Source organism: Dermacentor variabilis, unplaced genomic scaffold (assembly GCF_050947875.1).
Source record: "Dermacentor variabilis isolate Ectoservices unplaced genomic scaffold, ASM5094787v1 scaffold_16, whole genome shotgun sequence".
Classification (NCBI taxonomy): domain Eukaryota; kingdom Metazoa; phylum Arthropoda; class Arachnida; order Ixodida; family Ixodidae; genus Dermacentor; species Dermacentor variabilis.
This window is the reverse complement of record NW_027460324.1, coordinates 1,644,149-1,669,000: the sequence shown is the minus strand read 5'-3', so window position 1 is coordinate 1,669,000 and position 24,852 is coordinate 1,644,149. Positions and strand designations below refer to the sequence as shown.

At 51.3% G+C, this 24,852-nt stretch overlaps 1 protein-coding gene across 1 annotated transcript in view; it reads right to left on the bottom strand.

The window, feature by feature from the left end:
• The window catches only part of LOC142568094 (uncharacterized), a 350,446-nt gene that overhangs the window by 305,967 nt on the left and 19,627 nt on the right, over window positions 1-24,852 (bottom strand). The window contains exons 3-4 of the mRNA XM_075678185.1: window positions 12,296-12,727; window positions 7,657-7,844 (exon numbers count right to left, since the gene is read on the bottom strand). Of these exons, the coding sequence (XP_075534300.1) occupies window positions 7,657-7,844; window positions 12,296-12,727 (620 nt within the window). The remainder of the gene's footprint in view (window positions 1-7,656; window positions 7,845-12,295; window positions 12,728-24,852) is intronic.

Here is a 24,852-nt window from a genome sequence, read left to right as displayed (position 1 = left end):
CGCGTTGCCCCATGAATGCACTTGGCGAGTTTAGCTCTTCAACGAACCTCTCGCCAGCTTTCATTACCGAGTGTGTATCACTGAGTGACAATTCTCAGCGTTCGCAGGCACCGAGACGTCACGCTTCTCGTCTCGGAGGCCACAAGCGGACTTCTGGGCAGTGCTACGAGATGGCGCGGCATGTCCAGAAAGAAGCGCGACGGAGGATCCCGGTTGCTACATGACGTGTTTCGCAGGCGCGATACGTCTCGGAGGTCACGTGCGGGCACTCGGCGCTGGATGGCACCGAGTGTCCTTAGGGAAGGCCAAAGAGGAGTCCCGCTTGTTGCAAATGGGTCGCAAGCCCCAAGGGTAGCGTTGGCCTGGCGGCCTGGGGCACCGCTGGAAGCATCCGAAGATCCTGGCAAAGGATGAGTCGACTGCTAACAGAACAACTTGTTTATTCTAGCATCGCAAAAGAGCGGCCGGTCAGGTCGACCGAAGTTGAAAAACGGGAGACCACGTTACTCGACTGAAGAAATCGAACCCTCTCTCTTGGCGTCCGGGGGCTGCTGCTTTTATACTCTCGGAGTCGAGGGCAAGAAGGAACGCCTCGATAGAGGCGCACGTGACGGCGGCGCACGGACACGTTGTGACAAGAAGTGACGCACCCGCCGGGCCGGCGCCGGTCAGACCTCCTCGCTTCACAGTTGGGGAGCTCCTCTTCCCGGCTGCGGCGCTTTGACAAGCGTGGGCACCAACATGCACACACATACACGAAGACACGTGGCATTGAAACATGCCTGGACGCGCTTGGCAGGAAGCGTTGCGGCAGCGCTGAACTGGCCAAAATTACCGCCGCTGTGAACGAAGGCCCGGCGTCCGTTGCATCCGCACCGGCTATACCGCACGTCGGAGGCGAAACGTAACAGACCGCCCCGCCGTGAGAAGGAGATGACGATGGTCAGGGGACTGCATCCGCTGTCCGGAGGGATGTCGCTCGATGATGCTCGTAACCGAAGTCGGTCGTCCCTCGGCGTTTCTTGAGTGCAGCGCACAGAGAAGGCCTCGTTCTCACGTTCAGGTTCACATAGGACACTACAAAGTGACTTCGGGAGAGTTGCCATTTTTGTTCTCGTTCCCAGCAAGCGTTAGAACTACGCCGAAACTCAACCGCTCAATCAGCAAGCACGACACAACCCTCACTAAGACATGCCAGGCTCTTTCCCCTTTTATACTACTGCCTAGTTCCTTACAGTAGTCTAGCAGCACTCAGAACGCGTCCACAAATTGGAAAATTGCACTAGAAAGTACGTCATGACTTTGAAACCCTAAACAAAAGCATATGTTAAAAATACTGCCTCAGGAAGAAAAACATCAGTAACAAACAACTTTGAGGCTGATTCCTACGTTAGGGGCCTCGACTTAAGCCATCGGCGTTACCGTTGAGACTCCCCTTTTCGTAACGCACCTCAAAGGAATATTGTTGCAAAGCGAGGCTCCAGCGCAGGAGGCGGCCATTTTTGGAAGAGATGGTCTGCAGCCATTGGAGAGGGCAGTGATCCGTCTCAATGATAAACCTCGAGCCGGCTAGGTAGCATGACAATTTCTGAACGGCCCACACGAGACACGCACACTCTTTCTCGGTGGCGCTGTACGCCTGCTCACGACTGGTCCGCTTAAGACTAGCATACAGGACGGGGTGTTCCACTTCTGCATTTTCCCGTTGGCACAGTACAACGCCCATGCCTCGCTCACTAGCATCGCGCTGAACAACGAACCCTTTTGTGTAGTCTGGCGATCGTAGCACAGGCTGGCTTGTTAGGGCGCTCTTTAGGGCGCTAAAACCTTTTTCCCATGTCTCGTCCCAGACGACTGTTTGGGGCTCTGTTTTTCTTAGAGCATCCGTCAGGGGAGCCGCGATATCAGAGTACCTGAGGATGTACCTCTGATAGTAGCCGGCGACACCTAAGAACAACCGAATATCGGTCTTCGTGCGCGGTTGCGGGAAGTCTCGCATAGCGGCCACCTTTATTTCAGAGGGGCGGCGACAACCCCGTCCAATCACGTGACCTAGGTAGACAACCTCGGCCTGTGCTAACTGGCACCTGGGAGCCTTGACTGTCAAGCCCGCTTCGCGCAGGCGGGTTAGCACTGCCCGCAAGTATGCCATATGCGCAGACCAGGATGCGGAGAATATCGCTACGTCGTCTAAATACGGTAAAGCGAATTCTTCCTGTCCCCGCAACACTGTGCCCATGAGGCTTGAAAAGCAGTATGGCGCGTTCTTCAAACCAAAACTCAAAACTTTAGGACGGTATGTTCCCATTGGTGAAATGAACGCCGCATACCTACCAGCGTCTTCTGTGTGTGGAACCTGCCAATAACCCCTGACAAGATCTAGGGTGGAAATAAACTGAGCGCTACTAACTTTCTCAAGGCGCTCCTCGATGTTAGGGATCGGATAAATTTGATCCTTAGTGATGGAATTAAGCCTGCGGTAGTCGACGCAAGGACGAGGTTCCTTGTCCGGTACCTCAACTAAAATGAAAGGGGAGGTATAATCACTCTCACCCGCCTCAATAACACCCAGCTGTAGCATTTTTTTTACCTCAGCCTCCATAATATCGTGCTGGCGCGGTGACACCCGGTACGCCTTTGATAGTACTGGCTCTGGGGAGGTAAGTTCTATTTCATGAGTACGGACAGAAGTCCTACCAGGCCTCTCAGAGAACTAACCTTGAAACTCTTGTAAGAGCTGGTGTAGTTCGGTTTTCTGCTCAGGCGACAGCGGTGCTTTACTGATTAAGTCACTAATGACTTAATCGGTGTCTTCCCTGTTCGTCACTGAACCTAGTCCCGGAAGCTCGACCGGAAGCTCTTCGGGAACGTTTACCATCATACACACCACTGCTTCCCGTTGTCTATAGGGTTTGAGCAGATTACAGTGGTAAACTTGCTGTGCTTTCCGTTTTCCTGGCAGACTCACCACGTAGTTAACGTCCGACAGTATTTGAACGACCTGTGCTGGGCCCTCCCACTGCACGTCGAGTTTGTTTTTTAGCGATGTGCGCAATATCATTACCTCATCGCCTACCTCAAAACGACGGGCCCTGGCTGTCCGATCATAATAAACCTTGGCCCTCTGCTGGGCCTTTGCCATTGCTTCACCTGACAACTCCTGTGCCCTTCTTAAGCGTTCGAGGAGCCTAAGCACGTACTCCACCACGAATGGGTCGTCGCCCCTGCCTTCCCACGAGTCTCGAAGCATGAAAAGCGGAGACCGCAGCGAGCGACCGTACACCAGCTCAGCTGGCGAAAACCCCGTTGCCGCATGCGGCGCGGTCCTTAATGCAAACATCACCCCAGGCAGACACAGCTCCCAGTCCGTTTGTTGTTCAAAACGCAATGCTCTCAACACGCGCTTCATGACGGAGTGGAGCTTCTCAACGGAATTCGACTGTGGGTGGTACACTGAGCTGTGTAACAGCTTTACCCCACACCTTTCGAGAAAGGCTGTCGTCAAAGTGCTAGTAAACACTGTGCCCTGATCTGACTGGATTTCCGCAGGAAAACCAACTCGCGCAAATATGGACAGTAGTGCATTGACTATCTCAACTAAGCTGAGTTCTTTGAGCGGTACTGCTTCAGGGAACTTTGTCCCTAGGAAGATTACAGTCAAAATGTGTCTGTACCCCGTGGTTGTTACCGGTAGAGGTCCCACTGTATCGATAACAAGCCGTCTAAAAGGCTCCGTAATGATAAGAACCAATTTCAACGGCGCCCTCAATTTGTCCCCTGGTTTGCCCACCCGCTGACAGGTGTCACATGTCCTCACAAAGTGTTCTGCGTCACGAAAACACCCTGGCCAACAGTACTCTTGCCAGAGACAGTCCTTAGTCTTCTTAATTCCTAGGTGTCCGGACCACGAACCCCCATGCGACAAGCGCAACAGATCCTGACGGTAGCACTGAGGCACGATCAGCTGATCGAACTCCACTCCCCTGCGGTCTAGATACTTCCGGTACAGGACCCCACTTCTTTCCACAAAACGAGCATTTTTCTTGGCGATACCTTGCTTGACATTGCAGCGCATGTTTTCTAGGCTGTCATCCTTTTTTTGCTCGGCTATCAAAGCCGACCGGCTGACTTTTAGCAACCTATTAAGTGCATCTGACGTAGGCGCGATGAGCAAATCTGCAGATAGCCCTTCTAACTTTCCCGTGTCGGGCATTTCCTCTCCAGTATCTGGTGCCTTCAACGCTACAGGCTCAATTTTATTCAGTTCGGACGTGCTCTGAATATCAGCTTGCTGCGCCTCCGACCCTTTCTCATTGTTCGACAACGTCGTCCCCGCAACTACCGCCTTTGCAGCGACCTCCCGAACTCTCGATCTTGTTAAGGCCTGAACCCTAGCCCCACCAAACAACAGCCCCTTCTCGCGCAGGAGGTGATCGGACCTGTTCGAAAATAGGTACGGGTACTGGGGGGGGCAGCATAGATGACACTGCGGCCTCCGTCTTAAGCGCTCCGAACGGTCCTTGAATAAGCACTTTTGCTACGGGCAGACACACGCTATGAGCTTTCCACGGCTTGCTTTATCCATGCGCACTCGCCCGTGAACACATCGGGTTCGACGTAAGAGTGGTGAACTACATCCATTGTAGCTGCGGAATCACGAAGCACTCGGCATTCTTTCCCGTTCACGAAGAGGTCTCGCATGTAAGGCTCAAGAAGCTTCATATTCTCGTCAGTGCTGCATAATGACAAAAACACGACTTTTGTTTTTGTTTCTGGACACTGCGCCGAAAAGTGATCCGGCTTCTGGCACGTATAACACACGCGCGCTTGCCTCGTCTCGAACCGCTTTCTGCGTTCGGCTTCGGCTGCCGCCGTCTCCTTTCGTTCGGTCGGACTGCTTTCCCTCGCATCCGCAGTACGGGTGTCCCCCCTTGCTTTCATGGGTGTGAACTTCGGCCTCTCAAACTTGGAGCCAAATTCACCCTTTTGACCGTCCTTAGCTCCGCGAGCCCGACACGTCACAAACTCCTCGGCTAGCTCAGCGGCTTTAGCCACCGAACTCACGTCTGGCCTATCCAAGACCCAGTACCGCACGTTCTCAGGTAACCGACTATAAAACTGTTGCAGCCCGAACCACTGCACAACTTTCTCGTGGTCACCAAACGCTTTCTCTTTTTGAGCCGCTGCTGCATGTTTGACATAAGCCTGTAGGCAAACTCTGTATATGACTCACTTCTGCCTTTCTCATTTTATCGAAACTTCCGACGGAACGCCTCCGCTGACAGCCTGTACTTTTTTAGCAGACTCGATTTCACTTGCTCGAAATCCTCTGCCTCCTCTCTCTTCAAGCGAGCGACTACGTCGGCCGCCTCGCCGGGTAGCTAAGTGAGCAAGCGCTGTGGCCACGTTTCCCGAGAGAACCCCTGCTTCTCGCACGTTCGCTCAAAGTTAACCAGGAACAAACCAATGTCCTCTCCAAGCTTAAACGGCCGCATCAGGTCAGTCATTTTGAACGATACTCGTTCTCCTGCACCGTGTGCCTGACTTCCATTACGAGCGCGTTCCATCTCTATCTCGAGACGCTTCATTTCCAAAGCGTGTTGGCGGTCGTGCTCCCCTTTTTCTTTCTCTTTTTGCTCTTTACGTTCGCACTCCTGTCTTTCTCTTTTTGCCGTCTCCCTCTCCTCAATGGTCTCAAGGCATTCCGACAGCTCGTCATCCTCAGCTTCTAACTCAAGAATAGCCCTTAGCAGTTCTTGTTTTCTGAGTTTGTCTGAGACATCCAGACCCAACTCTCTTGCAAGCTCCAGCAATTTCGGTTTGCGCAACGACTTCCAATCCATGGCTGCTCTGAATGCTGCTTTCTCTACTGCTTACTATTGTCTTGCCGCAAACTAACCCGGCAGCAACGACAACCACAATTACCAGCTCTGTTTCTGACACTAACAAAAGCCTGGCAAAACTCAGAAGAAGAAAGTCCCGCACTCACCAAACCTCGCAGCCAAGAATTCAGCGCAGTCGTTCCGCTGCAGGCAACCAGTCATCACACAGGGCTCGTTGCACTGCTCCCGGATGGTCGTTGTGCTGCTCAGCCTTCAGTCGACAGCATATCTTCGCTGCTGGCCTCCGTTGTCGCGATCTCACCGCTGGCAAACAGTTGTTGCAAATGGGTCGCAAGCCCCAAGGGTAGCGTTGGCCTGGCGGCCTGTGGCACAGCTGGAAGCATCCGAAGGTCCTGGCAAAAGATGAGTCGACTGCTAACAGAACAACTTACTTATTCTAGCATCGCAAAAGAGCGGCCGGTCAGGTCGACCGAAGTGGAGAAACGGGAGACCACGTTACTCGACGGAAGAAATCGAAGCCTCTCTCTTGGCGTCCGGGGGCAGCTGCTTGTATACTCTCGGAGTCGAGGGCAAGAAGGAACGCCTCGATAGAGGTGCACGTGACGCGGAGCACGGACACGTTGTGACAATAAGTGACGCACCCGCCGGGCCGGCGCCGGTCAGACCTCCTCGATTCACAGTTGGGGAGCTCCTCTCCCCGGCTGCCGCGCTTTGACAAGCGTGGGCACCAACATGCACATACACACACGAAGACACGTGGCATTGAAAGATGCCTGGACGCGCTTGGCAGGAAGCGTTGCGGCAGCGCTGAACTGGCCAAAATGTCCGCCGCTGTGAACGAAGCCCCGGCGTCCGTTGCATCCGCACCGGCTATACCACACGTCGGAGGCGAAACGTAACACGCTACAGTACACGCCTCATACATAGGTCGTTTCGAGGGTCGCAGTATTGGTTCAATTCTAATGCATTACCGTCGACAGTCATCGTGAAATGGGTTGTGCAGTCATCTTTTTATGGGGGGGGGGGTGGGCTACCCTGCGCACACACGATGTGAAATACTACGTTTCAGTTGCAGAAGCAAGTGTGGTGCACTTCGGCTGTTAGTCACAGAAACGTGTTGCTCCGCTCATTGGGTGGTAATCGATTGACGCCTGTGATGTTTTCCATTTGGGAGGCATGTCATTTTTTTGCGACATGAAGATGTTAAAATGTAAGGATACACACAAATACATAACGCGTACCTACATCTTTCTTTCTTATGTGCTGCACGTACTCGATCGCGAATGTGAATATTGACAGGCGTATTTTTTTACTTCAGTAGCACTGCCTACTATTTACGAAACAGATTGCTAAAACGTGCGTGCATCGCAGCCTACTTCACCACCCCAAATTGGTATACGACGAAAAGCAGCGGGTCACCGTTATTGCTGCGCTGTGCAATCCCGTGTGGACTTGCCTCTTCGCACGCTGTACAAAGCAGAATCATTTCGAATAGTAAAGCCGGAAATGCAGGGGCTGCAAGGATAGCTACGATAAAGTAAAAATGAAGCATTTCCAAAAGATTGGCTTGTTGCACTATACATACGCACCTTGTAGTGACGGCCTTAGGGGACGTGTGAAGTAACGAGCATCTCGCATAGCAGGTGCTGTTTGTGTTCCAGTAAGGCAGCAGTCAAAAGCAAAACTGGTCGTTGTACACGGCTGCGAAATATTTCTCAGCGACGTTGCCGCGCTCCACCACACAAGTCGTAGACAAACCCCAAGCATCGAGGTGAAAGGGCGCGCACGAATATGGAGGACTTCGCCCGCTCACCTGTGCAGACTTCCCAGAGCACAGCGACGAACTGGTACAGGTCGGCCAGCATGGTGGGCCGGCGGCGCATAAGCACCTCGGGGGCGAGCCAAGGGTAGTAGTAGTCGAGGAACTCCTTGTCCGGAGGACGGTACGGCACGTCCGCCGACGAAGAAGAAGCACGCCTTCCTCCTCCTCCTGCCTGCTCACTGCAGTGGTTGGAAAATGGAAGAATACACGCCAGATTAGCGCGAGAAAGAGTGCCGTGGACATGAGAGTCAACACTGTAATAGTGTGGGACGTAACTCCGATGAGTGTAAGATATGTACGTGATTCTTAAAAAAGACACAGTTTCTCCCGAAAGGCGAAGAATACTAAGATATACGAAGTTAGGATAGTAGTTTTATCGGTCGTATAAACTTGGAAACATTCGCTTACTAACTCAGCTACCAAGCATGGTGTCAGCGTGCACAAGCAAACATCAACGCATCACACTCGATGAGCGCGGACACTCGTCCAAAGGCTGGCGTGTATTGTGGCTGGGAGCAGCGAGCGAAGTGACCATCGTGCGGCCTATCGCTTCAACGCAAGAGCGGTGAAAAGACAGTGCGCACAATGGTATGAGCCATCTGCAGATCGCTTTCAAGATACGGCGAGCGCGACCGTGCAATGTACGCACTTGGCGGAGTTGAAGCCGCCGCCCCCCTTCCTCCCGCGCTGCCTCCCCGCTTTCCTCCATATAATACCCGTGTAACACGGGCGTTTGGAAGGCCTTCCAACCGATAGTCACTTGACTCAAAGGTCAAGTTCGAGCTGCCACACGGGCCGTTTCGAAGGCCGCCCAGTCAATAGCCTATCGACTCAATGGAGCACCTTACAACTCCATCGAAATCTCGATGGCCTTTGAACAACGGAAGCGGGAACAGAGCGTACATGCCCTCTCGTTCACAGTGTGCTCGTACTCACGGTTAGAAAAAACAAATCAAACCAAAATGCTCTAAAAATACTACATATGAGTGTTATTAATTATTCAATAAAGTATTTTTGCCACTTGACATGTGTGAACACACACCAAAACGGCAGCCGCATCGAGCGGCGCAAACGTTGCCGCAGTTTCGCTACTCAACAACTTAGAAACTAAACATATATGTATAGCGATGTATAAACAAATTATTTTATTGTATAAACAAACATAAAAGAAATTATAGTGCTTTTAAAAGGTTTTAATGTTGTTTAACTTTTCGTGGCATGAAAACAAAAATAAAGATCCGCAGCACCACACAATTTTGCGAGAAACGCCTGAACCACTCAACGGCCTTTCAAAAGTGCCGTGTAGCAGCGCGAGAACTCCTTTGAGTCGATAGAGTTGTGGCGTTTCGAAGGCCGTCGACTGGAAGGCCTTCCTAATGTGCCCGTGTGACACAAGGCGCGTGAGATCAAGCCCCTATCGTTAGTTGCTTGTGCGGCCGGTCACGAAATGCGCAGTTGCTGCTGGAGCGCAACCACGGAGTTCTCTGGCACAATGCCGCCCTTCCCCCCCCCCCTCGATTCCTTCCCTCTTCGGCCTTTCGCGCGATGGAAAACGGCGCGTTTTCTCTTCGCTTTCTCCTTTGCGCGCGCCAGACAGGGTTGCCAGATCGCTCCAACCACACCTAGCCAAATTGGCCTCTGCAGTAGCCCAAATGTAGCCAAACGCGAAACTTTTGGGTGGCCCAAAAGTAGCCAAAAAGCTTTGTCTATTTGTGAAGTCATTTCCTATGCATATCGAATTTCGGCAAGGATACCTACATGTGAGCTTTTCCACGCTTGACCACGCTTACGACCTCCGCGCGCATCGTCACGGAGGCCATGCGGCACAGAAAACAAATGCTGCACAAGCGCAAGAAGTGCAGAAACGCTGGCGGGCAGGCAAATTCATAAGGCAAATACGGTCTTCATTGCGAATGAACTGTTTTATTTTTCCCAGAGCACCAAAATATCACAAAAAACAACACACAAATAGCACCGCGCACTAAACACGCTACTCAATGGCATGCACTCAGGCGCTCAGTATTATTACTTACAGCTCATGATAATTTCGCTTAACACCGCACGATGCACTAAACGAAAAACAACAAAAAAATGAAAGACAAAGTCTAACACAAAGTCTTTGGCCGTTCGTACAAAATCTAGTACGACATATAGACATAAAAAGTTTGCTATGATTAAGCATCCCGAGCTTATTGCGAAGTGGAACTACTTGGTCCATACAAAATGTTAGATCTGAAACGGAACAAAAATTCTTGGCCCGGTTTAAAATTTTTGCAGCAGCCTCCGTTCCAGGCCAGCCAAACTTCACGTGGCGGAGCGCCACCAATGTCCTGTTCGACATTCTATTTCGAAGGTCGGTTTTAATGAGCGAGACTTGGCTGAACACTCGTTCGACGGCGGCAATTCATACTGGTACTGATTGCAAAGATAGGAGGAGGGTTTGGAGTTGTGTAGGGAACGAATGGCTGTGGAGGCTGTGGGGCAACGGAAGAGGATATGTTCTACGTTGGCGTTGGAGCAGCTGCCATTTGGGCAGGAAGGGTCCGAGCGAATTGCCACACTCTAAAACAAAATTACACTCTTTGGGTTGTATCTTGCCCCACAACAATAAACATCATCTCTCTTGTCCGCATTTCCTTTCTTTAACGCTGCGAGGCCGGTACTTCCCAGTAACGAACTGCATGCGCGTTATCAGCATGACATTGCATTCCAGACATGAAAGTAGGGGACGGGGCCTTTTCCAGAAAGGAAACGCAAGCAAGGCAGATGACGATTATTGTTGCGCGGCAGATATACGCCCCAAAGGACGTATATCTTGTCTAAGAGTGCACGTAGGCGCCATGCGGCAGGCAGAAAATTCGGCAAATTTCGGTTAGGTTCAGCTCGGTGTTCTCCCTCTGTTCTGGCGCCGAGGTCACCCGCGGCGCACCGTCAACGGGAGCTAAAAGCATCTCATGCTTAAAACGTAGGACGCCGAAAGCTCACATCTGGAGACAGCAACAGTCTACGTTCGCTGGCACGCGCGTGCGGGTTGCGTTAGTTCGGGGATGGAGGCGTGATTCATGAGGCCAGCTTTCGTAATTAAAATTATCAGAACGACGCGATCCTTGACTTTTGACATGCATATGTGTTCTCTCACATAGAACTAGCAAATTTTGATTTTGTAGCAGACGCGCTCAATTTCTTTAACCTACTGTCGTCTGCATTTTTATTCCAGCGTGCTTTTTATTTCTGCTTAACTATTTTTACTTTTTTTTACACAGGAAGAAGATGTAGCCTAAAAAGAGCCACATAGCGAAAAGGAAAATTCTGACGCCAACTCGGACAAAAAGTCGCCAATTTGCCTAGTAATAGCCAAATCTGGCAACTCTGGCGCCAGATTGAGCCTCGATTGTCGGCTTCCCTCGCGTGCTTTAATTCGCACATACAGCACATGACTCGCAGCGACGGTTTTATCGCCATTGGACTTTATATGGAACACCACGGTGGCGGCAAAAATGCGGCTGGAGTGTCCGTATAGTTGCTATCGCAATAAGAAGAGTGTAAACAAGGCAGTGCCTCAAACCAATCGCTTGTCGAAACGCTAGCTTTAGACAGCTCTTATTGGACCATTGTTCATCACTTGATGTCTCTTCCTTCGTGTGAAACACTTCCTTGTTCACAGTTTTTATTGCGAAGCATTCTCCTTCGAGTCCAGTTACTTTCCGGCGCGCTACCATACCTTGCCATCTTCGTGGGCCCGTTTCAGCGGCGAGCGTCGGCGTCGGCGGAGTAACCGAGCGAACGAGCACAGCGAAAGAAGAAAACGAACGCGGAGCACAGCTAGGGTTGAAAGGCGCGAGGAGGAAAGCGGACAGGAGGGTGCAGCGGAGCCATGAGGTGGAAAGCGGCGGAGGACGGTATGGCGATAGCGTAAGAACCATAGTGCGGCGACGATAGCTGTGACATGACGCCAGAGTAGCGCGCTTCTTCTGGCAGGTCTCTCGGCGGCTGCTGCTGTGAATCTGCCCACGCGTCACTTACGCGCTGGCTCTCGCGATCGCCAGATTAGCGAGGCTGTCGCGGCACACTTGGCCCCGTTGGCAACGTGCCGCACGAGACAGATTGTCCACGCCAACCAATACATCCAGAAAGGAAAACACGTATTGAGCTGCGCTCAACTTTCGCATTAGCGATTATCGTGATCGTCGGTCAATTTTTCTAAAGCCCATCTTCTCGCATGCTTCCCATCTAGCTCGAAAAGTCTCAGCGAGGGCGCGTTTTCGGCGGCGACACGTGTATACCCGCTTTTCAGGGTTTTCTCGCCAAAAAGCCGCCCGCGTTGACTCTCCGAGGAAATCAGCCCGCGTCCTACATTTAGGAGGAACCTATACGACGGAACCGATCTTACGGCGATTGGTCATAGTGCAGCGAAAATATCGTCCTGACCTTTGCAACACTCACATAAACTGAGCCATCCCACAACTTAGTACGCCTTATACTGACTGGCGATTTACTAATGAGCCATCCCACAACTTAGTACGCCTTATACTGACTGGCGATTTACTAATGCAGCCGTTCACCTTATAGTGCCCTTTCAAAAAATGAACAATCTGCTCAACTTTTCGCGCATAACATCGCGCCTACGCACCTTCTCTGCAGGAACTCCAAGTTACCGAGCTTTCCTAGGCAAGGCGCCACCAGGTAGACGCAATGTGACGACACGCAGCCGTGCACCCATCGCCTGCTGTGCAGGAACAGCAGCGCTTCGCAAACCTGCTGCATCACCAGGAGCAGACAGCCTCGGCTGACGACAGCGGATCCCTGAGCCTGCAGGCGACGCCCTTCCCCGTCGCCATGTAGGACCTCGTAAAGGCTGCCCAGGTGCACGCACTCGAAGACCAGCAGCACATCGTCCATGCTGTGAACGGGGCTAATGGCCAACGGCCACATCAGGTAAGGGTGGAAAGTCAGACGACGCAGTTTTTCCAGCTCGGCGATCAGCACGTCCGAGGCCCGGTTGTGGCTGCCGCCACCTGGCGACGATTTCTTCACCGACACTTTCATCTTATCCCAGTACATGCTGCGACGGAAAAAGAGGGACGCTGACTTTGTACAACGCTGGTGATTATTTGAAGAACATTCGGCCGGAACTTGGCCGGAGCTGAATAATTGAAGAGACAGGCCCTCCTCGCTCGTACACTACCATCACGATCCAAATATGAAAATAGCATTCTTTATAGGCAAAAATAGATTTATTGTGCATTGATGCAACGATTTTGTCAAATCTTTTGGGACACCCTTTACCTTCGCATTGACTGAGGCTAGGTTACATGCGCGTTATTCTTAAATATAAGCAAAGCAGCTCTCACTGGAAAAGATTTCTCAAGCAAGGCTTCGGGGTTCCTTTTTATCTCTCGGAATCTTTCTTACAGATCAGTTTCGGTAGGTTTCTACACGCCGTTTCCAGAGCTGTAACGTACCACTCAAAGCAGGTGTGCCCTACGGCTGATAACTTTACCCACTACTGTTCCATCCGTGTCAGTGATCTTCCTAATGGAATTCCTGTTCACGTTCTTCAGTATGCTGTCGATACTGCTCTTCTATCTTGGGCATTGCAACAGACGGACTCGTATTCTGGCCTACAACATGCGACATTAAAGCAATGGACGCGTTTGCGCCGAATTTGACGAGTGCTAATGTCTCTAAAATCAATCTGCTTCCATACCACTTTAAATAACGCACCGCTGAATCAGGGAATGCTACTTCATACATACTGTTCTTCCAGATTTGCCTGTGATCCTATTGGTTACGCGTCTCTAAAAGTATTTGGCACATAATTTGACAGCGATCTAACGTGGAGCACGCTACTCAACTGCATCTGCTAAAGACTACGCGCGGTGCCATTCTTGTTATGTGAAAGAGGTTACTTCATGCCATTATCGATAAGAAAAACAACTTTGCATACAATAGCTTGCGTTGTACAGAGCTACGGCATTACTGCGTTTGAGCATGCGCCATTCAACGTGAATACAGAATCAAAGCTTTCTGACACTGTTTACTAAAAGTTATATTTTATGTTTTGCTGCTTCACGAGTCCACGGACAATTTCGAAATATTGGCCATGCGGAGGTTTAGGTCTACATTGATTAAAGCCATCATGATTAAACATTTCTGGAACAATCAATTCAGAATACCCTGCATGGTATTTCGCTGCCTCAGACCCAAGTAGCGGTAATGAAAATACAACACTGTGCGACCAGATACCTTGACAAAAGGGGCGAGTTCTTAGTGCCTAATATGTAGCCCTAATTACTGCACCGCATATTACCACCCACAACTGAACATAGGCTTTGCAGAGCGCTAAGGAAACTAACGTTTGACTTCAAACAATGCGTTTTAAACTATACAATTGGTTCTGGTACACCTTTATTTTTTATCTTTTATTGTTAAAATCTAAAACATTGTAAAATGTAGGTATTCTCTCATCTTTGCACAGCGTCTCGCGTTTATGCTTGATATATATCGTCGTTACCGTTGATTACTTGCCATTACTGTGTGTCAAATTTATACGCTGATTATCTCCAGTAGAGAGTTAGTGTTTCTTGCAGCTCGGTTTAGTACTTCGGAGTATGTTAGTTTTTTTCTGTCGCGTTCCGTTTTAAAGATATATGGTTCAAAGCTGTATCGCAGGTTCTGCCAGTCAAGCCCAATGTGGCTTTGGCCGACTTCTGTTTTGTATTCTGTATTTGCATCGAATTATAAATTATGGTTATTCTTTTTGTTAATAATGTTAGTAAGGCTTTATTGTTCTCTGCACACTTCATGAAATATACGCTTTGAACTCTTTATTAGCAACAATGGCTGTGTAATTGGTGATTGTGTGTTTTGAATATTGTGATGAGTATTGTGGCCAATGCATAGCTATGTTTTCTATGTTGTCATTTATTCGTAGCCTGTGTGTGCGGTATATAATTCACAGATAGACATCCGACGGGGATGCCATGGAAAGCATAAAGGAAACAACCTGTTGCTTTGAATGATATGCAGCAATTCCGAGGCCAATAAACACTTCTTCATTATTTCTACATTTTAATTGGGACCACAGTTCGGTTCCCCTATTCTTTCCTTCGCTTTATTCCCGGTTGGCCCCATGTGGCTGCGACAAACAAAAATGATCTCCCCAGATGGAAGCGGCAATGCATTTATGAAGCATACGAAGAGCTACTGGCCAGCAGCCTGCTCCTACTGTTCACCTAGTGCGGGGCACCTTTGGTAAAAATGATGTGACAATTCCGCAACCATGGCCACGCGTGGTGCTAGTCAGCATTTCCAGGGCCACATCCAGTACTCAAACACAAGTACTCAAGACTGTAGACGTGGTAACAGCCATCGACGTTGCTCAATTGGTAAGGCACCATACGCGTACTGCACAGGTTGATGGTGCTGTTCCCACCGGCAGCACCCCTGTCAGTTCACTTCGCCTTTATCATACCAACTAGGACCACAGTTAAGTTCTCCTATACTTTCCATGGCCTCATTGTCGATTGAATTAATATTGTTGCGACGAGCAACAAACACCACCATCTCGGTTTCCGTTCTTCTCAGTCATTGTACGCCATTCGCAATGTTTTGCTCACATTAGCTCAAATGCTAACAACTCAGTTGGTACCCTCCCCCAATGTTTTGGATCACAAGGATTGAGAAAAAGAGCATTACAATGTTGCAAATTCGCACAGAACCAAAGGGGCAGCTTTTGCACTTTCGCGCGTGCATAGTGATGAAAATATTAGACGTATTACGTACGTACTATAACGTCAACGGAGTATCCGAGTGCCCAAGCGCTTAGGAATATCACAAATCACATCACATGAGTGATGTTAACACCTCTCTGTCTTCCAGGAGCAACGGTGCGGGTATGCACAAAAACCTCTTACACTTGAATTATACGTAAGAAAAACGCCTCCCAATTGTTATGCTGGAAATGCAATTAGCTAAAGTGGTTGCAAAATGGGACAAACACTTGGGAAAAAGGAGCTTTGTCACATCGGCAGCTGCACTTTCACCCCCGACCATTTAAGCAGCTTTGGCGCTTACGACTCGCATGTTTCGTACGTATGAGAGATAATTGAAAGCCATTAGAGTCTCATATAAAATACAGTTCATAATAGACAATCTTATCAAAGCGTTCGGCTACTTACGTGTGTTATATGCAAGCACTTCTTGCAGTACTTACAATGTGCGTCAACAATTAAATTTTAACATACGCTAACAAAGCACAGGAAAAACGTAAAAGACTGGGCGCCATCTGGTATCACGTTCAAAACATAGTCGATCCTGATAATTCATTAGCGAACATACTGCGATGCCTACGCCGACGCGTCGCGTCAGACCCGAGTCGGTAGAATTTCCCGAACGATCTCACGAGATAGGACCCGCCATGCACTCATAACTAAAGTTTCAGGCGAGTTTAGAGGAAGCGAAAGGTCCCTTCAACAGTTCCTGGCGATAAACAAGAGAGAGCGTAGCCATCAGGAGAGTTCACGCTGAACCGTGTGGGGTCTCTCACACCCGTACTCTTGGGACAAAGGAACGACAACACAGTAGTGCAGACAATCACAAGGGCATTTATTGCACCTTTCATAGATCAGTGCCTGCTAGCCGAGTTGCTATCCGCAAAACATGCCGATGGGCGCGCGACAAATTAGAAGTCTGACTCACCGCGACCGGAAGCGAGCGAATATGTTCGCCCCATGCTGGATCCCAACGCCTGGTCCTTCGCGTGTATGGTCACGCGAATCGTGGCGCGTTCGAAGGCGGCCACGCGAGGCGGTCTCGCAGAAGCATGGGTCGGCGCGCACGCGGGAGACGTCCCCGCCGTGCGCCGACCCGCCGGGCAGGAGGGTCGCTGCACGTGCGGCACGGCCGTACCGCTTGCTGTCTCGAACCCAACAGCCCGAGCGCCTTGTCTCCCGACGCCCGAGTAACCCCGCAGCGGCGCGACGCTCGCGCCATCTCTCGCACCGCGCTTGTACCACTCCAACCGCCGCGGGCGCCAGGCCACGCGGCGGGCGAAACCGCCCTGCAGGAGACGAGCCATGCGGGAAAACTAGATCTCAGGGGAGGCGTGAGAGTCACGCATCCCCACATCCCCCCAACCTTAAATCACTACATATTCCGGCGAGACATGTGACACGGTCTAACATCAAACTGTGCTTCGCAAACAAGGTAGAACATTAAACAGTGGTCGCGCCGAAGAAATGTCCGCACGCTGTCCATAACATGCGAGCCGACATTGTCCTTGGGTGCACCGCAGGCGTCCGCCGGTCACAGCGGCAGCTTTGCAGACTCGACGGCACGATGCCAGGCCAGGACTCCGGAGACGACGACGCAGTAGTCGGTACGAACAAGCGTCGCTCGCGCCGACGCGCCCTGCTGGGAAGAGCCGCCGTAGCTGTCTGTGACCGCCGGCCCTTTTGTCCGCCGCCGAGGGTTGTGAGCTGGATGCAGGAGGCCGCCGAAGTCGCTGCGCCGAACTGGCCACAGCATCACCATCGCCCGGGGTGGCTCGGTCGTAGTCCGGGGCAGCAGCGCAGACGATGTGCAGGTGACAGCAAACCAGGGGTGGCTCCAATCACGCTGCGTAAACTCAACACACTCGGCAAACACTAAAGTAGTGCAAGGGAGAGGAATTATGCATGCGCATCGCCCACGTGGTACGATGTTCAACTCGGCTAGCAAAGATCGGGCAGCTACTCAGATGCTAAGTTCACGTGAACGAAGCTCGCTTTCTTGAGTCGAACGAGTAATTTCAATTCGTGCGAGGCTAACTAGAATGAGGGAAGCAACTTGCAACACCTCAACGCCACGGTCCACCAGGTTGTGTCTCTCCACGTGCGACAGGCAGCTTCGTAAAGCCTTAGGCCTAAAGCGTCGCTACCCTGACAACAACCGGCATCCAAAAACAACACCCAAAATGAGCGCAAAACAGGCAGCCGCGAGGAGACGTTAACTCTGTGAGGTGGTCCTACTCCGCTCGGTGCACAAAGCATCCGAGTTGACGGCGCCCACCGTCCCAGACGGTGTCGGAGCGCCCGGTGCCAGGCCGCAATACCAGTCAGCCCATAGTGGCACCCGTGGCCCGCGGCCACCCGGCTCCCAGAGCCGCGACTTCATCCGAGTCAAAGAGATAGAAGAAGCTATTTACATAAGAAATTCGGATCACCCACGAGGCTTCCGTACTCACTCGCTTCAGGCTTGCCACTGCTCTGCGGGCGCTCAGCCTCGCTCTCCCAGGATGCAGACCACGTGGCTCTCGTACTGACGAATTTCATTAAAAAAAACACTTGCGGAAAGGCTTAGCATGTTGACATGTTCAAACACACTACAGCCACCATCACCTCGCTCAAGAAAGCACGCCGCCGACGCTAGCGATCAAAATTCACGCTAGGCCTACGCTTCGGTTCAAACAAAGGTCTCGAACGAAGCAGAACTGTTAAAACTATCGTCCGATGCCCCAAGAGGTCCACGTTGGGCGCCAGATGTGGGGTCTCTCACACCCGTACTCTTGGGACAAAGGTCGGCGCGCACGCGGGAGACGTCCCCGCCGTGCGCCGACCCGCCGGGCAAGAGGGTCGCTGCACGTGCGGCACGGCCGTCCCGCTTGCTGTCTCGAACCCAACAGCCCGAGCGCCTTGTCTCCCGACGCCCGAGTAACCCCGCAGCGGCGCGACGCTCGCGCCATCTCTCGCACCGCGCTTGTAACACTCCAACCGCCGCGGGTGCCAGGCCACGCGGCGGGCGAAACCACCCTGCAGGAGACGAGCCATGCGGGAAAACGAGATCTCAGGGGAGGCGTGAGAGTCACGCATCCCCACAACCGTCAGCCATGATTGTCGCTACGTTGGACAGCGCTATTTCCTAGCGTATGTAAACTTTAGGAACACTAAAGTTCTCAAATCACGTACGTAAAAATAGCGTGCGTAAACTACAGAAGCCTAATAAAGTCAATGGCGATTTAGTGGTAAATACGGGAGATGCCTTAGCATTACACGCTTCTTTTTGAGGGCACTGATCCACGATTGAAACCGCCTTCAAAACAATACAAAGTGTTCAGGAGCTCACTGGACAAAAGTCCTGCCGAACTATATATATTTTAATGATGTTTAAATGAAGGCGAGGAACAGCCGATAGGCAGCAGCCTAGCCGAAGCGAACTACCCGAGTGCTCTCGCAAATCACAGCACGGGTCGTCGTCTCTGAGCTGCTATCCGAAACACGAGGCGCGTCTGCTTCATTGCATTGGCTCCGGGTGTGAGACGGAGCCAGCCTGGCGACTCAGGGAGCAGCGAGGATGACGGGATCGAAATAAGGCTTCAGCCGGCTAACATGCACTGTCTCGCGACCTCGACAACGAAGGTCCGGCGATGGTGTGACGGGCTCAACTATACAGTTCATAGGGCAGGAGGCGTCGATTGATCCGTTACGGACCGTGGTACCGCGCAAGTAGCTTAGAAGAAAGGCCAGGCGTGTGAGGCGGTATCCATAGCCAAACAAGGGAACCAGCAGAGAACGTGGGCGTGGCCTGATGACTGTCGCGTCTTGTCTTCTGACGCCCCTGATCCTCGCTGATCAACGAACGAGCCAGCTGGCGGCAATCTTCATCGTATCGGGCGACTTCTGAAATAGTTGTGCACTCGGAAGCGTCAGGTCGGTAGGGCAGGGTAGTATCCAGAGGACACGAAGGCTCACGCCCATACAAGAGAAAAAAGGTGAACATCCGGTGGTCACTTGTGCCGCGGTGTTATAAGCGAAAGTGACGAACGGGCGCACGGTGTCCCAATTTGTGTGGTCGGACGAGACGTACATCCCCAACATGTCGCCCAGCGTTCGGTTGAAGCGCTCCGTGAGACCGTTCGTTTGGGGGTGATACGCGGTCGACTTCCGGTGAATGATCCGGCACTCGCGAAGGAGGGATTGTATCGCTTCTGACAAGAAGACACTACCCCTATCACTGAGTAGTTCTCTAGGAGCACCGTGGCGAAGGACGAAGTTGCGAAGAATGAACATCGCAACTTCGCGCGCGGTCGCGGCTGGGAGAGCCGCGGTCTCGGCGTAGCGCGTCAGGTGATCGACGCTAACAATAATCCAGTGGTTTTCACATCCGCTGGATGAGAGCGGGCCATAGAGGTAGATGCCTTCGCGGTCGAAAGGTCGAGCAGGTTACAGAAGCGACTGTAGTGGGCCAGTAGGGCGCAGTGGGGGGGTTTCGCTTTGCTGAAAGGCGGTGCATGATTGAACGTACTGCTGCCCAAACTGATACATTCCACGCCAATAATATTGTTGACGTAGCCTTATGAACGTTTTTAAGAAGCCAGCGTGGGCGCTTGGAGGGTCAGCATGGAAGTACGCGCACATATAGGAGCGCATGTGACGAGGGATAGCCCGAAGCCATTTCCGACCGTCAGGCATACAGTTGCGGTGGTAGAGGGTGTTGTCTCGCACGCCAAAGTGGGCTGCTTGACGGCGTAACGTCCGCGTTGAAAGAACGACCGATGGAGCGGCAAGGTAGTCGAGAATCAGGGCGAGCGATGGGTCCTTGCGTTGCTCGGAAGGCATGTCAATAGCGGTCAGTAGTGACGGGTCTGAGGTTCGAGAAGGAACGGAAAGAGAAGCCACATCAGGTGTCATCGGCGAGCGGGAGAGCGCGTCAGCGTCGGAATGTTTTCGACCAGAGCGGTATACGGCACGGATGTCGTATTCCTGTAGGCGAAGCGCCCAACGTCCGAGGAAGCCCGACGGGTCTTTCAAGGAGGGCGTGATTTCTACAAAGGGCGTGATGGTCAGTGCTGATGCTGAAAGGACGGCCGTAGAGATAAGGACGAAACTTGGCCAATCCCCAAATGATGGCTAAGCATTCCTTCTCTGTAAGGCAGTAATTCGTTTCAGCTTTTTTAAGGGTATGGCTGGCACAAGCCGCGACGTATTCTTCGTTCGTGGCTTTTCGTTGGGCCAAGACTGCACCAAGGCCGACACCACTGGCGTCGGTGTGAACCTCTGTCGCCGCAGTTGGGTCGTAATGGCGAGAAATCGGCGGGCAAGAAAGCAACTCGCGTAACTTGTCAAATGCTTCATCGCATGCTGATGACCGCGCGAAAATGCCTATGGTTGCAATAAGCAGCTTCGTCAAGGGTGCGATAATAAAGGCGAAATTCCGCACGAAGTGTCCAAAATAAGAGCACAGGCCTATGAAACTTCGCAGGGCCTTTATAGATGTGGTCTTCGGAAACTCGGCGACTGCGCGATACTTGTCGGGAACAGGAAGGATGCTGTCTTTCGAGACAACGTGACGCAAAACAGTTAATTTTCAGGCAGCGAAACAGCACTCCTTGAGGTTGGGCTGTAGGCCAGCTGAAGTGAGACAGGTCAGGATGTCATGCAGCCGGACGAGATGTGTCGGTAAATCCTGTGAGAAAACGACTATGTTATCCAGGTAACATAAACAAGTCTTCCACTTGTGTTCGCGAAGAATGGTAATAATGATGCGCTCGAAGGTAGCGGGAGCATTGCAAAGCCCGAAAGCATAACGTTAAACTCATACAGGCCATCGGGAGTGACGAAAGCTGTCTTTTGGCGGTCAGCCTCAGCCATGGGAACCTGCCAATAACCGGAGCGGAGATCTATAGACGAGAAGTATTCGGCACCATGCAGACAGTCAAGAGCATCGTCGATCCGAGGCAGTGGGTAGACGTCTTTTCTTCTGATCCTGTTTAGGCGGCGATAATCGATACAAAACCGAATGGCGCCATCTTTTTTGGACTAGAACGACAGGTGACGACCAAGGGCTTTCAGAAGGCTGAATGACGCCGCGCTGCAGCATGTCGTCCACTTGTTCTGCGATAACTCGGCGCTGTTCTGCGAAAACGCGATACGCACGCTGTCGCAAGGGGACATGGGAACCGGTGTCTATAGTATGAGAGACACTTGCCGTGCGACCCAAGGATGGTTTGTTGCAGTCGAACGAAGAAGCGAAGTCGTTCAGCAGAGCAAGAAGTTTAGTGCGACACGAAGGACGCCGACAGGAAGACAACAGCGTAGGCTTAGCCACTCACACCAGGAACAGCGTCTAGCCCGAGCCCCACTTCAGTAGCATTGGCGATCCGGCTGTGGAGCTCTGCACGGCACACTTCTTCTTCCTTACAACTTCCCCCTCACTGAAGACGAAGCCGCACAGCAGGCCTAAGGCGTTGTGAGGACGAAGGGCTCGTGATACGGCTTGAGCGAATCTACGTGCACAGTTTCGCGGCTTCGGCGACGCAGGTCAGAGGTTCAATGACGTAGTTCAACGGAGAAGTTTGCTCTTGAACCTGGTAGGGTCCATGGTATCGGGATAGAAACTTGGAGGAGACACCTGGTGTCGAAGTAGGAGGCACCCACAACCAAACGGGAGCATCAGGCGAAAAGTGGTGGTGGGGGCGCCCGTCGTCATGCCGGAATTTCTGTAGCGCTTGTTCTTGCGTTGTAAGGGAGCGAGCTAGTTGCCGACATTCTTCTACATACCGGGCGGCTTCGGAAACCGTTGTACCCTCTGATAAGTCGGGACGGTAAGGACGAATAGTGTCAATGGGGAATGATGGTTCGCGGCCATATAGAAGAAAGAAGGGAGAAAAGCCCGTCGTTGACTGGGTTGTCGTATTGGAGGCGTACGTGACATAAGGAAGGATGAGGTCCCAGTTGGTGTGGTTGGAGTCGACGTACATCGAAAGCATGTCGCAAAGAGTTCGGTTAAAGCGCTCTGTCAATCCGTTTGTTTGCAGGTGATATGCGGTGGTACAGCGATGAATGACGCGGCATTCAGCGAGAAGTTCTTTATTGACATCGGCGAGACAGACGCGACCTCGGTCGCTCAGGAGTTCGCGGAGAGCGCCGTGACGTAGAACAAAGCGTTGAAGCAGGAAGGAGGCAATGTCACGAGCCGTCTCGACTGGTAGGGCGGCCGTTTCTGCATACCTCGTGAGGTGGTCTAATACTACAATGACCCTGCGATAGCAAGCAGACGTATGGCAGAGGTCCGTATAGGTCTATTCCAACCCGGTCAAAGGGTCGCGAAGGGCACGGCAAAGGTTGCATTGGCCCAGAAGGGCAGCAAGGATCAGGCTTGCGGCCTTGACATTCTGTGCAAGAGCGAATATCATCATCATCATCATCATCATCATGAGCCTGGTTACGCCCACTGCAGGGCAAATGCCTCTCCCATACTTCTCCAACAACGCCGGTCATCTACTAATTGTGGCCATGTGGGCCCTGGAAACTTCTTAATCTCATCCGCCCACGTAACTTTCTGCCGCCCCCTGCTACGCTTCCCCATACGTCTGCTGCGATAGCCAGCACACGTATGGCAGAGGTCCGTATAGGTCTATCCCAACCCGGTCAAAGGGTTGCGAAGCGCACGGCAAATGTTGCATTGGCCCAGAAGGGCAGCAAGGATCAGGCTTGCGGCGCTGACATTCTGTGCAAGAGTGAATATCATCATCATCATCATAATCATCATCATCATCATCAGCCTGGTTACGCCCACTGCAAGGCAAATGCCTGTCCCATACTTCTCCAACAACCCCAGTCATGTACTAATTGTGGCCATGTCGTCCCTGCAAACTTCTTCATCTCATCCGCCGACCTAACTTTCTGCCCCCCCCCCCCCCCCTGCTACGCTTCCCTTCCCTTGGAATCCAGTCCGTAACCCTTAATGACCATCGCTTATCTTCCCTCCTCATTACATGTCCTGCCCATGCCCATTTCTTTTTCTTGATTTCAACTAAGATGTCATTTGCTCGCGTTTGTTCCCTTACCCAATCTGCTCTTTTCTTATCCCTTAACGTTACACCTATCATTCTTCTTTCCATAGCTCATTGCGTCGTCCTCAATTTGAGTAGAACCCTTTTCGTAATCCTCCAGGTTTCCGCCCTGTAGGTGAGTACTGGTAAGACACAGCTATTATACACTTTTCTCTTGAAGGATAACGGCAACCTACTGCTCATGATCTAATAATGCCTGCCAAACGCACCCCAGCCCATTCTTATTCTTCTGATTATTTCCGTCTCATGATCCGGATCCGCCGTCACCACCTGCCCTAAGTGGATGTATTCCCTTACCACTTCCTGTGCCTCGCTACCTATTGTAAATTGCTGTTCTCTGCCGAGACTGTTAAACATTACTTTAGTTTTCTGCAGATTAATTTAAGACCTACTCTTCTGCTTTGCCTCTCCAGGTCAGTGAGCATGCATTGCAATTGGTCCCCTGAGTTACTAAGCAAGGCAATATCATTAGCGAATCGCAAGTTACTAAGGTATTCTCCATTAACTTTTATCCCCAATTCTTCCCAATTTAGGTCTCTGAATACCTGCTGTAAACACGCTGTGAATAGCATTGGAGAGATCGTATCTCCCTACCTAACTCCTTTCTTTATTGGGATTTCGTTGCTTTCATTATGGAGGACTACGGTGGCTGTGGAGCCGCTATAGATATCTTTCAGTGTTTTTACAGATGGCTCGTCTTGGTTTCGTAATGCCTCCATGACTGCTGAGGTTTCGACAGAATCAAACGCTTTCTCGTAATCAATGAAAGCTATATATAAGGGTTGGTTATATTCCGCACATTTCTTTGTCACCTGATTGATAGTGTGAATATGGTCTATTGTTGAGTAGCCTTTACGGAATCCTGCCTGGTCCTTTGCTTGACAGAAGTCTAAGGTGTTCCTGATTCTATTTGCGATTACCTTAGTAAATAGTTTGTAGGCAACTGACAGTAAGCTGATCGGTCTATAATTTTACGACTCTTTGGCGTCCCCTTTCTTATGGATTAGGAATATGTTAGCGTTCTTCCAAGATTCCGGTACGCTCGAGGTTATGAGGCATTGCGTATACAGGGTGGCCAGTTTCTCTAGAACAATCTGACCACCATCCTTCAACAAACCTGCTGTTACCTGATCCTCCCCAGCTGCCTTCTCCCTTTGCATATCTCTCAAGGATTTCTTTACTACTTCCGGCGTTACCTGTGGGATTTAGAATTCCTCCAGACTATTTTCTCTTCCATTATCGTCGTGGGTGCCACTGGTACTGCATAAATCTCTATAGAACTCCTGAGCCACTTGAATTATCTTATCCAAATTAGTAATGATATTTCCGGCTTTGTCTCTTAACGCATACATCTG